Genomic DNA, 14277 nt, shown 5'->3' with positions numbered 1-14277 from the left:
CTGTGTAAACTTTCACCTAAAACACAATAAAATATTTAAAAAAAGAATAATTAAAGATTGGCAAGTAAAATGTAAGCAACAGGATCTCAGAGATGAGTAAGTAGAGGTCCTTGACTTAATATGTAAATACGTGTAATGTAATAATAATAAAATAAGATGAAAAACAGAAATGTGAAGGTGGGGTGGGATGGGGTAGTCAGGGAAAGCTTGATCCTTCTACCTAAAATGTTCTTTCCCCCATCAGATCTCAGTTTAAACGTCATCTTCTGAGAGGTGTTTTCCCTCATCATCTATAGAGGTCACCTAGTCACCCTCTAACACAGTGTTTCTCAACCTTTTGGGGTTCACAATCCCTTTACAGTCTTGAAAATTGAGGATCTCAAAGACTTTTTGTTTATGGGTATAATATCTATCAATATTTGCCATTTAAAAATAAGAAATTTTTAAAATATTCATTCTTTTAAAAATAATACAACCACTTAAAATTAACAATTATTAATAACATTTTTATGAAAAATGAATTCATAAGAGTGACATAACGTTCTACATTTTTGCAAATCTCTTTAATGGCTGGCTTAATAGAAGACAGATGGATTCTAATCTGGTTCTGCATTCAATCTGCTGTGATAACATAGATCATGTAGCCTCTGGAAAACTCCACAGCACAATCATGAGAATGACAGGGGAAAAGACTATGAAAATAGTTTTTACAGAATTTCTGAAAGGGTCTCAGGGACCCCGAGGCACCAGACCACACTGAGAAACACTGCTGTATTTCATCATCCACTTTTCTTTTCTTTATAGCACCCATCATGATCTTTTTGTTTGTTAATTCATTTATTATCCATCTCCCCATACTAGAAAAAAACTCGATGGGGACAAAGACTGTCTTGTTCACCACTGGGCATATCTAGAATCTTGAACAGTGTCTGGCACCTTCCAACTTATGACAGAAAGTGATAAACCTCTTTCCAATTTCTGTAGTCCCTCTGAGGCATACATACTCTCACCCTTTGCTAGGTGAACTCAAATGAGTTAACCTGTTTGATTCTTTACAGTTAAAAAAAAAATCCAGAGCTTTGAACAGGTTCATTCTGGTTCAAATCCCTGCTGAGAATTTGCATATCTAACAAATTTCCTGCAGAGAATGTGCATTTCCAACCCAGATATACTGAATCAGAATATACATTTTAACAAGATCCCCCAAGTGATTCTTAGGTATAACTTCCTGGGAACTTGTTAGAAATGCACAGAATGAACCAGTTCAAAGTCCTGAAAAAATAAAAAATACCAACAGTGGAAGCTGCTCATCCTACTGTACTACATCATCTTTCCAAACTGTACCAAGTGTTGATATGATGTGAGTGTAAGGAATTAACAGTCTAATATAATAATATGACAAAATAAGGACTTAATTTCTAGTAATTTTTATTCTATTATAAGCAAAATGCAAATGAATCCAAAATTTAGTATTTCTTGTGGCAACTAATTTGTCCTGGAGATAATTTTGTCTACTTTAATCCAAATACCCATCATAACAGCATAGCATGGTAAAAAATCTTTGAGAAATGTGGTCCCATATAAGAACCAGTCTTAGCAGTAGTGGTTTACCATAATGGGATGTAAAGCATAAATATTTTAATGTGACACATGGAATTATGAAAATTACGCTTTACTACTCTAGATCAAGCCCTGATTGTTTTTTTTTTTTTGGTAACTGACATCACCCAGGAGATAGTTTCCTTTTAAGTCTCCTCTCTGGTCTAATAACCAGTTCATATACATAAGAAGGGTATTTACTTATTTTATAGTGGTCATGCTTGAGTTAAGATGATCTGGAAAAATTTAATCTTTTTACATAGGATAATTTTTTATTTAATTTGATGTCTATTCTATAATTACTAACATTACATTTGCCACTGGAAATGAAGGGCATGGAAAAGCTATATTGAAGGAAAAACAGGAAGGAAACTATTGTATTGGCTTAAATATAAGATACATGGTAAGATTCTCAATTTCACAAGCACATCTGAGGAAGAAAAAATAAGCACTTTTTATTAAAAATATATTGAAGGAGATTTTAAAATGGTTTTGTAAGTGTAAATGTCATTCATTTAAATGCAGTGTATTTTAAGTAACACATCTGGCTCGTGTTGTGTGTGCTATGTAGGAGATCCAGTGAGATGATTCAGATACTGCAAGGTTCCACTTGGCATCAAACCAACCTATCACTATAAGTTTTCAGAGCTAGATCTCCCACCTCTAACACACATGGAATAGATCCAAGATAACATTTTAATACTTTTTTTGGGGGGAGGGGTGCAGTTTGCACCTTGTAAATAAGCAAATGCTATGTGACTGTTGCATGCTCATCACATGCCATGTGCTAGGTACATTAACACTATTTCTCTTCACAATAATATTTCAAGGGAAAGATCATCATTGCCTTTTTTTTTAACATAAAGAAACTAAGGTTTACTGTAGAAAGAACGAATACATTACCTAAAGTATAACACTTCACAAGAAGCAAAGATGAATCTGGAACTAGACCGATTGACACTGCAGACACTACCAAACATTCTGTATTTATCAAATACGCTTTACTTGTAAGTGCTCCTTATTTCAAATAGTGAGTTTCACAATGCATAAATTATATTAAAACTTTGATGTAAATAACTTTTTAAAGTAAATTCTAAAAAAATTTCCCACAATTAACAACTTAACTATCACATAAGAAATATAAGAAAATGTTTAAGATACAAAGTAACTTCATTTAAATAAATCATAAAATAATCTGTACTGCATATATATTCACATTTTTCAGAGACATAGGTTTTAATAAACTCAATACAAAGATGAGGATTCTTAATAATTTTTTAAATTGACATATACACATATTTGGGTACCAGAGTAATCTTTCGGAAGGTTCAGGACATGAAGAATTAGGATGAGTTATAGGGAAAAGTGAGCTAGGAAACCATGACCAGACTACCAAAACAAACCAACCAACCAACCCAAACCCACTGCCATCCAGTCGAGTTTGACTCACAGCGACCTTATAAGGCAGAGCAGAATGCCCCCAGAGAGTTTCCACGGTGGTAATCTTTATGGACACACACTGCCGCATCTTTCTTCCGAGGAGCGGCTGGTGGGCTTGAACTGCCAACCTTTCAGTTAGCAATCGAGCTAACTGAGCCAAGTTAGCACCACTGCGCCGCCAAGGCTTCCGACTCATAGCAACCCCACAGGAGTGTGTAGAACTGCCCCATAGGGTTTCCAAAGAGTGGCTAGTAGGTTTGAACTGCCAGCCTTTTGGTTAGCGCCATAGCTCACCACAGCTCTTAACCACTGTGCCACCAAGGTTCCAAGACCTGACTAGGATCCTCCAAATAAATGGGAGTTTTTAAAGGTGAACACACACATTTATTAAGTTTCCCATCTTATATGGGCACAGCTCGTGGCACCCCAAAACAATTACAATAGTAACATCAAAGATCATTGATCACAGATCACTATAACAGATAAAATAACAATGAAAAAGTTTGAAACATTGTGAGAATTACCAAACTGTGAAACAGAGACATGAAGTGAGCACATACTGTTGGAAAAATGGCGCTGACAGACTTGCTCAATGCAGGGTTGCCACAAATCTCCAATTTGTAAAAAACATAATATCTGCAAAGTGCAATAAAGCTAAGCACAATAAAATGAGGTATGCCTGTATAGGATATAAGAACACGCTGCTTCTGGGCTTAGTGCATTTCCTTATATAAATTTTTTTTTAATGGAAAATTTCAAACATACTCAGAAGTAAACAGAATAGTATAATAAACCCTCATGTACCTATCACCCACCTTGAACAATTACATTAAATTGATTTTAAATTTGTATTTCAGGTGTACTATAACCAAGTTAGCCTTCTAAATATTATGTCATTATACAATATTAACAATATCACACAATGAGTAAATACACGCTACACTGGCGAAACACATATCACTTGAATACATAATATATAAATACCTAATAATTCTCTTTACATATTCAATATATTTTATATAAATTGTAGCATTCTCATTAGCAACAGCATATCTAAAGGCTGTCATTATTAATTCAACCATTTCCTCGTAAATAAAAATACAGTGGTTAAGAAATACAACACATTATTTTTATTATATGATGTGTTCTTATTTCTCTTAACACCTGTATTCAACAATCAACTATCTTATGAAGGACTGAATAGAAAGCTAAGAAAATACACAAATGTGCACACACACAAGGGTGCACACACATACACCATAACTATGCTGGAAAATGTAGACACCCAAAAACAGAATACTCTCCACTTAGCAAATTAGCATATCACATACTGTACTTCAATATGATGCCTGAGGAACTTTGTAACAATATCCTTAGACAATGTCCAGTCCAAAAATAAAGCCCCCGCAATCATCTCATTATCTCTGCCTCTTTGCACATTTAGAAAGCATGCACTTAAAAATTAAACTTAGAATGTATTTGGGGGCAATAAGAACCATTTACTACATATATATAAGTTATAATATTCTTTCACTTAATCCAATGAAACTCTCAAACAATATTATACCTTGATTAAAACAAAATAAAATCTTTCCTACTGAATTCTATGCTTAGGACTTATAAACAAACAAATCGATGAAAACACTTTTTAACAGATCACAAATTTACTATAAATTAGAAATAGCATTACCCATAAAAATATAAACAAGCTTCTCAAAATGCTTGTGCTGCACTTATTTTCAGAATTCCAAATTTTAATTTATCAACTTCTCCTATCTAAGAAGCAGTTAGCAAGCATATACTCAAAGCTCCTTGAGTGATGCAAAAGAATTTAAAAAACTTAATTTCAGCCTTCTGCTTGCACACAATTTGGGTGATAATCAAAATCAAAAATATATTGTCTAAAATAAGAAATTCTAGTGAGTCCCAAGATAAATATACCCCACCTACATAGCGAAAAGAGATAGAGAAAAAATGTCCAAAAGGTATATAATTTGAATCTTCTATTAAGAGCTACAGCTGCTAACCAAAAGTCGGCAGTTTGTATCCACCAGCCACTCCTTGGAAACCCTATGGGGTAGTTCCACTCTGTCCTATAGGGTCGCTATGAGTTGGAATAGACTCGACGGCAACGGGATTTTTTTTCTTTTTTAGTCAATGACAAGAGATTAATTTTTAAATAAATTAAGAAAAATAAAAAATTATTCACTTTATAATTGAAGCATGCCCTATTTGCCATGTAGCCTGTAAATAATTTTGTCTGAATTATTTCATAAAATTTATCATAAGAATCAGAAGTCATATTTTAACAACCAGTTAATAGAATACCAACTTATAAAACATTCATCTCTCTGCCAGGTAGTTTCTGGCCAAAAGTAAAAAACAACAACAGTAACAACAGCAATGACAAAAACCCTCAGTTCAAATGGCTTAAATAATAAGAAAATCTTGTGACTGCATACAAAAGAAATCCAAAAGCAGCTCAGTGGTAGCTCCATGACATCATACAAGGATCTGATTCCTTCTCTGAGGCAAAAAGACCATCCTGGCAACAACGTGGGTGCAACAGTTCTACAGGTCACATACAGAACCAGCAACAACCAGCAGAAGAGAAGAAACTTTCTTAATGTACATCTACTTTTGAGTTGAAACCTTTACCTGAAAGCACCCCACTTGCCATTAGCCAAACTGGGCCACAAGCCTACTGCTAAACCAATCACTGGTGAGGGCAAGGTGACATGATTGGCTTTCACGAATCAGGATTTACCACTGTGACACATGGGAAAGAGGGGTCAGCAGTCTCAAAAGGTGACAATGATAACTGGGCAGAAAGATTAGGTGGGAGAACAAACAGGGCCTGTTAGAGTGTCACAGTTCAAACAGGGGTTCAAAGCTCAGCTAGAATATTTTCCCGAAAAACTAGCAGTGAGAAGCAGCTGGTATTTCTCTGGTTATTTCAGCCCTGGCTAGACTGCTTGGAATCTGACCCATGCATGTATACTCCAGAACTCGTTCAGTGAACTAAACAAAAATTTCTAAAAAAAAAAAAAAAGGAATCTACCCCAGTGCTACTTCCTTTCCCAAGAGCAGATTACCTTCTTGTTTCTACCTACCTTTGGTTGCTCTCTAGTCCCTTCAGGTAGTAACTTTTTCTGTTTTGTCCAGAGTTTATATCTGTTATCTGTGGAAGGGTTGGTTTGATACAAGCTACTTGACTATTATCAAAAGCAGTTGTTTTTGTTGTTGTTAGTTGCTGGCTAGTCGATTCAATTCATGGCGACTCCATGTGTGCAGAGTAGAACTGCTTCATAGGTTTTGAAGGCTGTGACCTTTCAGAAGCAGATCGCCAGGCCTGTCTTTTGAGGCACCTTGGGTGGGTTCAAACCACCAACCTTTCAATTAGTAGTCAAGCACTTAACCATTTGCACCACCCGGGGACTCCATCAAAAGCAGAATCTCCCATTAATATATATCAATAGCCCTGATTACAATATAATTTATTTTAGCCCTGGTGGAACTATAATATTTGACATCTAATGTACTTTTAATGACTGGTGCAAACTTAAATCCCACCCTTCTGTGAGCACGCTGGGATGTGAAATGGGAGCCTCTATTACCCATGGTTGATATGTGTAGAAATGGAGGATGAATATCAGCATCCTCTTTCAGGTTGAGACTGAATTATTGAATAAGCATAGGATATGTGTTTGAACTGGATTTCTAAAGTCAGGAAGTCCCGAGAGAGAAGACTGTAGTCCCTGGTGAGGAAGGAGGCTGTTAAACTAAGATGTCATCAGTGAAGACTAGTAGGACTATTGAGGTAAATAGGAGGTGGTGTGGACAAAGTATTTTTAAAAGCACTTATTATCCACAGATGGGTTTCTTTAACTAGTGGAGGTTAGGTCCATTCAATGGGGCTGAAGCAAAATGGGCAGTTTGTAGTACTTTTCCCCTTAAAAAAAGACTTCTAAGGGGAAAAAAATCTTTGTCTCCTATTACCAATATTTATCTTAGTGTCCACCCATATTGTCTTTTTTCTTGAGTATGTGTTATGTATTGTGAATAATATGTTAATTTCAGAAAGCTAAATTCTTTTATGTTCCTATCATGAGTATTTGTTTTTTGTTCATTTGCTTTAGCAGGCAATTAATCCAGTTCATCTGGACTCAATCTCTCCTAACTCACCGACCTATAGAGTCAATGCAATCATAATCAAAATTCCACCATGCTTTTCTGGAGAAATTATTAAGTGAATTCTAAAATTTATATGGACATGCAGATGACAGAGAAAAACCAAACCAACATTAAAAAAGAGAAACAAAGTTGGAAGACATATATCACTTGATAGGCGGTCCAGAAGTAATATTCACATATGTATGTTCATTGTTTTTTTTGAAATGGTGCCAAGGCAATTCAAAGAGGAAAGGATCATTTTTTCAAAAGATAGTATGGAACAACTGAATAGCCACATTCAAAAAACTGAATTTAGACCCTTACCTCACACCACATACAAAAATTAACTTAACAGAATGTTAATTGTAGAATCTAGGTGGTGGGTATACTGGTATTCATGGTACAATTCCTTAAGCTTTTCTGAATGCCTTAAGTTTTTCATTTAAAAAAATGTTGGGGAAAAATATTAATGAATATCCATGGCCCATGGTCCCAATACTTCCATAACCCTGCACAATGAGTCTCAACAGCAGTTAACTTCAGACTAACAGTGTTAACATATTGGTTAGGTAGACATTATCATAAAACTAAACATTTTAAACTTTAAGTTAAATTTGCATTATAAATATCCAATGAGTAACTAATTAATTAAAATTCAAAGTCTATGCATTAAATAACAAATTAGGTGTTGTTCATTAGATGGTGATTTTATAAATTTTCCATTTATATAATTACTGTTCAAATCAAAATTTGGGTTACAGAATAAAAACTCTTCACTTTTTGCAAACTATTGTCAAAGAAATGTTGGGTCAATAAAAATTCTCTAATTCATTACTACTCACATTTAACAAAAGCCATGACACTACACTGCTTTCTGAAACAAAAGTTAACAGTTTCTGGTTAACTACAAACTTACCAAACATTTGGCAAATTCTTTGTTTTCTGAAAGGAATCCATAACCTGGGTGTACCTTGAAAATAAAAACAAAAAGCATTTTCAACATTATCATATTTCAAAAACCTTATAATCAATTACAGAACATACTGATGTGTTTATTGTTCAAGGCCTCTTAAATAAGGTTACTTCTCTTAAATACTGATTCAGCTCTCTATCACATTCCTCGTGGACAGACCCAAATCCCAAGAAGTGCCAGTTACATTCACTTCCTACATACTACCTTTGTCCTGACCATAACCTGACCCATACACCTACACATTTCCTGTACGCCTGCATTTGACTGCATTATTCAACACAATTCAAACTCCCCCTACTTTTTCTAAAGCTACTTTCAATCACAAGTTTACAGAATTTTATAACAGCTGGTGGGTCAAAGAATATGTTAAAATAAAATTTTTGCAGGCAGAGCAAACATGGCGCTATAGACAGAAGCACCATGCTGTCCCTCCACAGAAAAGACCCAAAAAACTAAAACAGACAAACATCAATCCTGGAACCCTAAGCATCAAATGAAGAGATAAAGAACTCAACCAAGCAACGAACTAAATAAGAAACTGACAGAGAACAGAGAGTGAGGAGGAGAGTTATGAACAGAGATCCCCAATCAGCTATATAAGATGAATCCACCATCTTGGACTCCTATCAGAGATCAGCAGACAGAGTCCACAAAGCAGATTCATGGAGCTCCCAGCAGGAGACAGAGCAACCAGTAACGAGTGAGACACGCTCCTCCACCCCCTAACCTGCCTCCCCCTGCTTGGCCTTCACTGCTACCCAGCTGGCTGATCCATAGCTTCCCGGGGTGGGGGGGCAATTACCAGCTTCCTGGTGAGCTAATTCGCTGTTTCTCAGTGGGCCGACTCACAGCTTCCAAGAGAGCCCATTCTCTACTTCCAGGAGGGCTGACCTGGGGCTTCCTGGCGGGCAGATTCACTGCTTCCGGCTGGGTAGATTCCGGGCTTCCTGGAGGGCCGATTTGCTGCTTCCCACCAGGTCGATTCCCGGCTCCCTGAAGGGCCCAATTCACTGCTTCCCAGCAGGCTAACTCCTGGCTTCTCGGTAGGCCAATTTGCTGCTTCTTGGCAGGCCGATTTCGGGCTTCCGGAAGGGCCAATTCGCTACTTCCTGGCGGGCCGATTTGCGGCTTCCTGGAGGAACACGACTCAGGCACAGGAGATGTCAGATCCGTGCCACTCCGATTTGCCCTGCCCACACTGGCTGGCTTCTTCACTGCCATTTTTTTGTAGCTGGTATTGCTTTTTTCAGCCTCTTTTGATTTGTTCCCTGCCTCTCATCTCCTCTCCTACTCCTTTCTCTTGAACACCTGACCCCATGTGCCATCTCTGCTTCTTCTTGACAGGCTGGGAAGTGCCGCTCAGCCAGGAAACTGCTTTCCCGATTCGCACCATCATGCTAGTAGGATCCCTGGGGCCTTTTTTTTTTTTCTTTCATTCTTTTCTTTTCTTTTTTTTTGGTGTTTATTTTGTTTCTTTTTTCCTTTTTATTTTTCTTCATTTCCCAGTTTCTTGTCTCTTTCTACTTACCTTCTTTTCCTGTCTCCTGAATACCTGGCACTGTGTTTTATTTCCACCCTTTCTAGCTAGGCTATACTGCACAGCTTAGGAGCTGCTTCCCCAGTCTGCAGAGCCACGCTGGTAAGATCCCTGGGAGCATTTTTTTTTTCATTCTGTTTTTTTCCTTTTTGTTTTTCTTCATTTCTCGGTTTCTTGTATCTCCACTAGAATGGCAGTCTCCCTCAGCACATCTTTTTTTTTTTCCCCTGCTCCTGTGTCTCTCTCCTCTCTCTCTCCTTTTCCATACCCAACCTACCTCTACACATCACAACCTACTCCTCCCCTTCCCTCCAGCCTATCTGCACTTTGTGCTGGACAACTGCACTCCCGAGCAGCAAAGGCATGGCCTACTGGAACCTGTGCTGCATTGACACCTGGCTCACCTTGTTGGTCCCAGTACATGCCACAACAACCCATCCCAGCCCCTCCCCTTCAGCTGGACCTGCCCTGCGACACTACAGCTGAGCAACTAGCCCTACCTATTGGACAAGGAGGTGAAAAATATATGGTCCACAGATGAGCAAACAACAAAGAATACACATACCCTGCCTGCTCAGACATAACCAGATAAAACAAAAAACAAGACAAAACAAATCTACAATCAAAAAACTAAGAAAATAACTACTGAATTTCCCGAAGACAGCAAACAATATCAAAATATATTAAAAAACAGGACACGATGGTTCCAGTAGGCATCCAAAATAAAACAGATGACTTTCCAGTAGAAAAAAAGGCACTAGAACTACCTGATAGGGAATTCAAATCTCCAACATTCTGAGCAATCCAAGAGTTAAAGCAAAAAGCAGACAAAAATAAGGAAAAAATACATAAATTCATAGAAAAGGCAGGCAAATTCATGGAAAATACAGACCAAAAAAATGGAAGAATTCAGGAAAAAAAATACAGGAACAAAAGCCAAAAATGAATTCAGAATTAGAAATTATACAAAAACAACATTAGAAATCCAAAAGATAAACAAGATCTCAGAAACGGACAGTGTTATAGAAGCACTGAGGAAGAGGTTTGAAACGATGGAAGACAGAATCAGTGAAAATGAATGCAAATACTTGGATACAACCAAGGAAAAATCAGAAAAAAGAACAAAGAAAAATGAAGACAGATGCATCAGCTGGTCCCAACCCACCTGGAGCAAAGGAGAATGAAGAACACCAAAGACACATGGAAACTACTGTATTAGCCCAAGAGACAGAAAGGGCCACATGAACCAGAGACTCCATCAGCCTGAGACCATAACTAGATAGTGCCTGGCTACCACCAATGACCGCCCTGAAAGGGAACACAACAGAGAGTCCCTGATGGAACAGGAGAAAAGTGGGGTGCAGGATCCAAATATTAGTAAAAAGACCAGACTTAATGTTTTGACTGAGACTAGAGGAATCCCGGAACACATGGCCCCCGGATTATCTATTAACCCAGAACTAAAACCATTCACACGGCCAACTATTCAGACAAACATTAGACTGGACTATGGGACATAAAATGATACTCATGAAGACTGTGCTTCTTAGCTCAAGTAAATATGAGACTAAATAGGCAGCTCTTGTCCAGAGGCAAGACGGGAAGGCAGAGGGTCAGCAGCTGGTTGAATGGACACGGGAAATACGGAGTGGAAAGGAGTGTGTTGTCACAGTATAGGAAGAGCAACTAAGGTCACATAACAACGTGTGTAGAAATGTTTGTATGAGAAACTAACTTGAATTGTAAACTTTCACTTAAAGCACAATTGAAAAAAATTTTTTTAAATGATGAAACCCCAAGAATTATATGGGATACAATCAAAACCAAAATTCTGCAAGTGACCGGAGTTCCCGAACATGGGGAGAAAACAGAAAACACAGAGAGGATCATTGAAGAATTACTGAACAGAAAACTTCCCTAATATCAGGAAAGATGAAAAGCTGACCACCCAAGAAGCTCAACGAACCCCATATAAGATAGACACCAAAAGAAAATCACCAAGGCATCTCATAATCACACTAGCTAAAACCAAAGACAAACAAAGAATCCTGAGAGCAGCTCAAGAAAAATGAAAAGTCACATACTAGACAAAAACCATGCAGGTAAGAAGGCAATGGGAGGACATATATAAAACCTTGAAAGAAAAAAATTGCCATCCAAGAAATATATATCCTGCAAAACTCTCATTCAAATATGATGGTGAAATAAAGACATTTCCAGATAAACAGAAATTAAGGGAATATGTAAAAACCAAACCAAATTTACAAGACTTATTAAAAGGAGTCCTTCAGTTTGGGAACAAACAACATCAGACAACAGGCTGAATCAAGGACACAAGATTGCACCAGCTAGATACCAACCTAGGAAATGAACTCGCAAGGATTATTCAAAGCCAAAAGATTTACATCACGCAACTACAGAGGTTCATCTGCAAATGACAGCAACATCAGAACAATAAAAGAGGGAATAAATGGTGTAGGTACAGAACTTTTTAATGCAGAGGAAGGCAAGGTGAAACCAAGTAATAATAGACTGGTTCAAACCTAGGAAGATAAGGGTAAATTTCAAGGTAACCACGAAGAAAGTTAACAAACCTACTCATCAAAATAAGGAAGAAAAACATAAAGTCTCAGTAAAAATAAAATCTACAAAAACAAAAGAAATGAAAAAAATCCACAAACAAAAGGAATTCAGCAAAGCAGAGTAAGGGGAATGAGGAAATCGTCAGTACCACCAAAAAAAAAAAAAAAACCTACAAAATGACAACAATAAACTCACACTATCAATAATTACACTGAATGCAAATGGCCTAAATGCACCCATAAAGAGACAAAGAGTGACAGAATGGATTGAAAAAACAGGATCCATCAAGATGCTGTCTATAAGAGACACCCCTTATAAACAAAGATATATATACATTAAAAATCAAAGGATGGAACAAAAACAGACTAGAATTACCAGTTTGACAGGGACTGGAGAAACCCTGAGAGAATGGCCCCCGGACACTCTTTTAGTCAGTAATGAAGTCACTCACAAGGATTACCCTTCTTTCAAAGATTAGACAGGCCCATAAAACAAAATAAGACTAACAGGGCACAACAGCCCAGGGAAAAGGACTAGAGGGCAGAAGGGGACAGGGAAGCTGGTAATAGGGAACCCAAGGTCGATAAGGAAGAGTGTTGACATGTCCTAGGGTTGTCAACCAATCTCATAAAACAATATGTGCACTGTTTAATGAGAAGCTATTTTGTTCTGTAAACTTTCATCTAAAGTACAATTAAATACATAAAATAAAGGAAAGAAAAATCAAAGGATGGAAAAAAATATATCAAGCAAACAGCCACAAAAAAAGACCAAGAATGGCAATACTAATCTCAGATAAAACAGACTTTAAAACAAAATCCACCATAAAAGACAAAGAAGGGCAGTATATCATGATTAAAGGGATAAGCCAGCATGAAGACATAATAATAATATCTACGCACCCAATGAAAGGGTTCCAAAATATATAAAAGGAACTTTAACAGCACTGAAAAGAGAAATTGACAGTTCCACAATAATAGTAGATGTCAACACACCACTCTTGGTAAAGGACAGAACATCTAGAAAGAAACTCAACAAAGATACAGAAGATCTAAAGGCCACAATCAGCCAATTTGAACTCATAGACATATATAGAACACTCCACCCAACAGCGGTAAAGTACACATTCTTTTCCAACACACATGGAACGTTCTCCAGAATAGACCACATCTTAGGCCACAAAGAAACGCTCAACAAAATCCAAAACAGTGAGATGATACAAAGTATCTTCTCTGATCACAGTGCCACAAAAGCAGAAATTAAAAAACAGGAAGCACAAGAAAAAAAATCAATTACATGCAAACTAACATCTGCTTAAAAAGCACAGGGTGACAGAAGACCATCAGAGGTCAATTTATAGCAGTAAATGCACACATCAAAAAAGGGACAAAATCAAAACATTAACTACAGAACTCCAACAAATAGAAAGAGAACAGCAAAAGAAGCCTACAGCCACTAGAAGAAAGGAAATAATAAAGATCAGAGTAGAAATAAATGAAATAGAGAATAGAAAAATAATAGAAACAATCAACAAAACTAAAAGTTGGTTCTTCAAAAGGATCAACAAAATAGACAAACTACTGGCCAAACTGACAAAAGAAAAGCAGGAGAGGATGCAAATAACACAAATAAGAAATAAAATAGGGGACATTACAACAGGTACAACTGAAATAAAAAGGATCATAACAGAGTACTATGAAAAACTATACTGAAAAAAATCTGAAAATCTAGAGGAAATGGACAAATTTCTAGAAACATACTACCTACCCAAACTATCACAAATTGATGTTGAAACTCTGAACAGACCCATAACAAGAGAAGAGATTGAAAAGGTAATTAAAAAAACTTCCAATAAAAAAAAGCTCTGACCCAGATGGCTTCACTAGAGAACTCTACCAAACATTCAGAGAAGAGCATACACTAGTATTACTCAAATTATTTCAGAACATAGAAAAGGAAGGGATACTTCCAA

General features: G+C 36.9%; 1 protein-coding gene across 1 annotated transcript in view; it reads right to left on the bottom strand.

Moving 5' to 3' along the window:
• The window catches only part of PCCA (propionyl-CoA carboxylase subunit alpha), a 472769-nt gene that overhangs the window by 374611 nt on the left and 83881 nt on the right, over positions 1-14277 (bottom strand). The window contains exon 6 of the mRNA XM_004384162.1: positions 8129-8182. Coding sequence (XP_004384219.1) covers positions 8129-8182 — 54 coding nt within the window. The remainder of the gene's footprint in view (positions 1-8128; positions 8183-14277) is intronic.

Source organism: Trichechus manatus, unplaced genomic scaffold, assembly GCF_000243295.1.
Source record: "Trichechus manatus latirostris isolate Lorelei unplaced genomic scaffold, TriManLat1.0 scaffold00118, whole genome shotgun sequence".
NCBI classification, from domain to species: Eukaryota; Metazoa; Chordata; class Mammalia; order Sirenia; family Trichechidae; genus Trichechus; species Trichechus manatus.
This window is presented reverse-complemented; position numbering and strand designations above follow the sequence as displayed.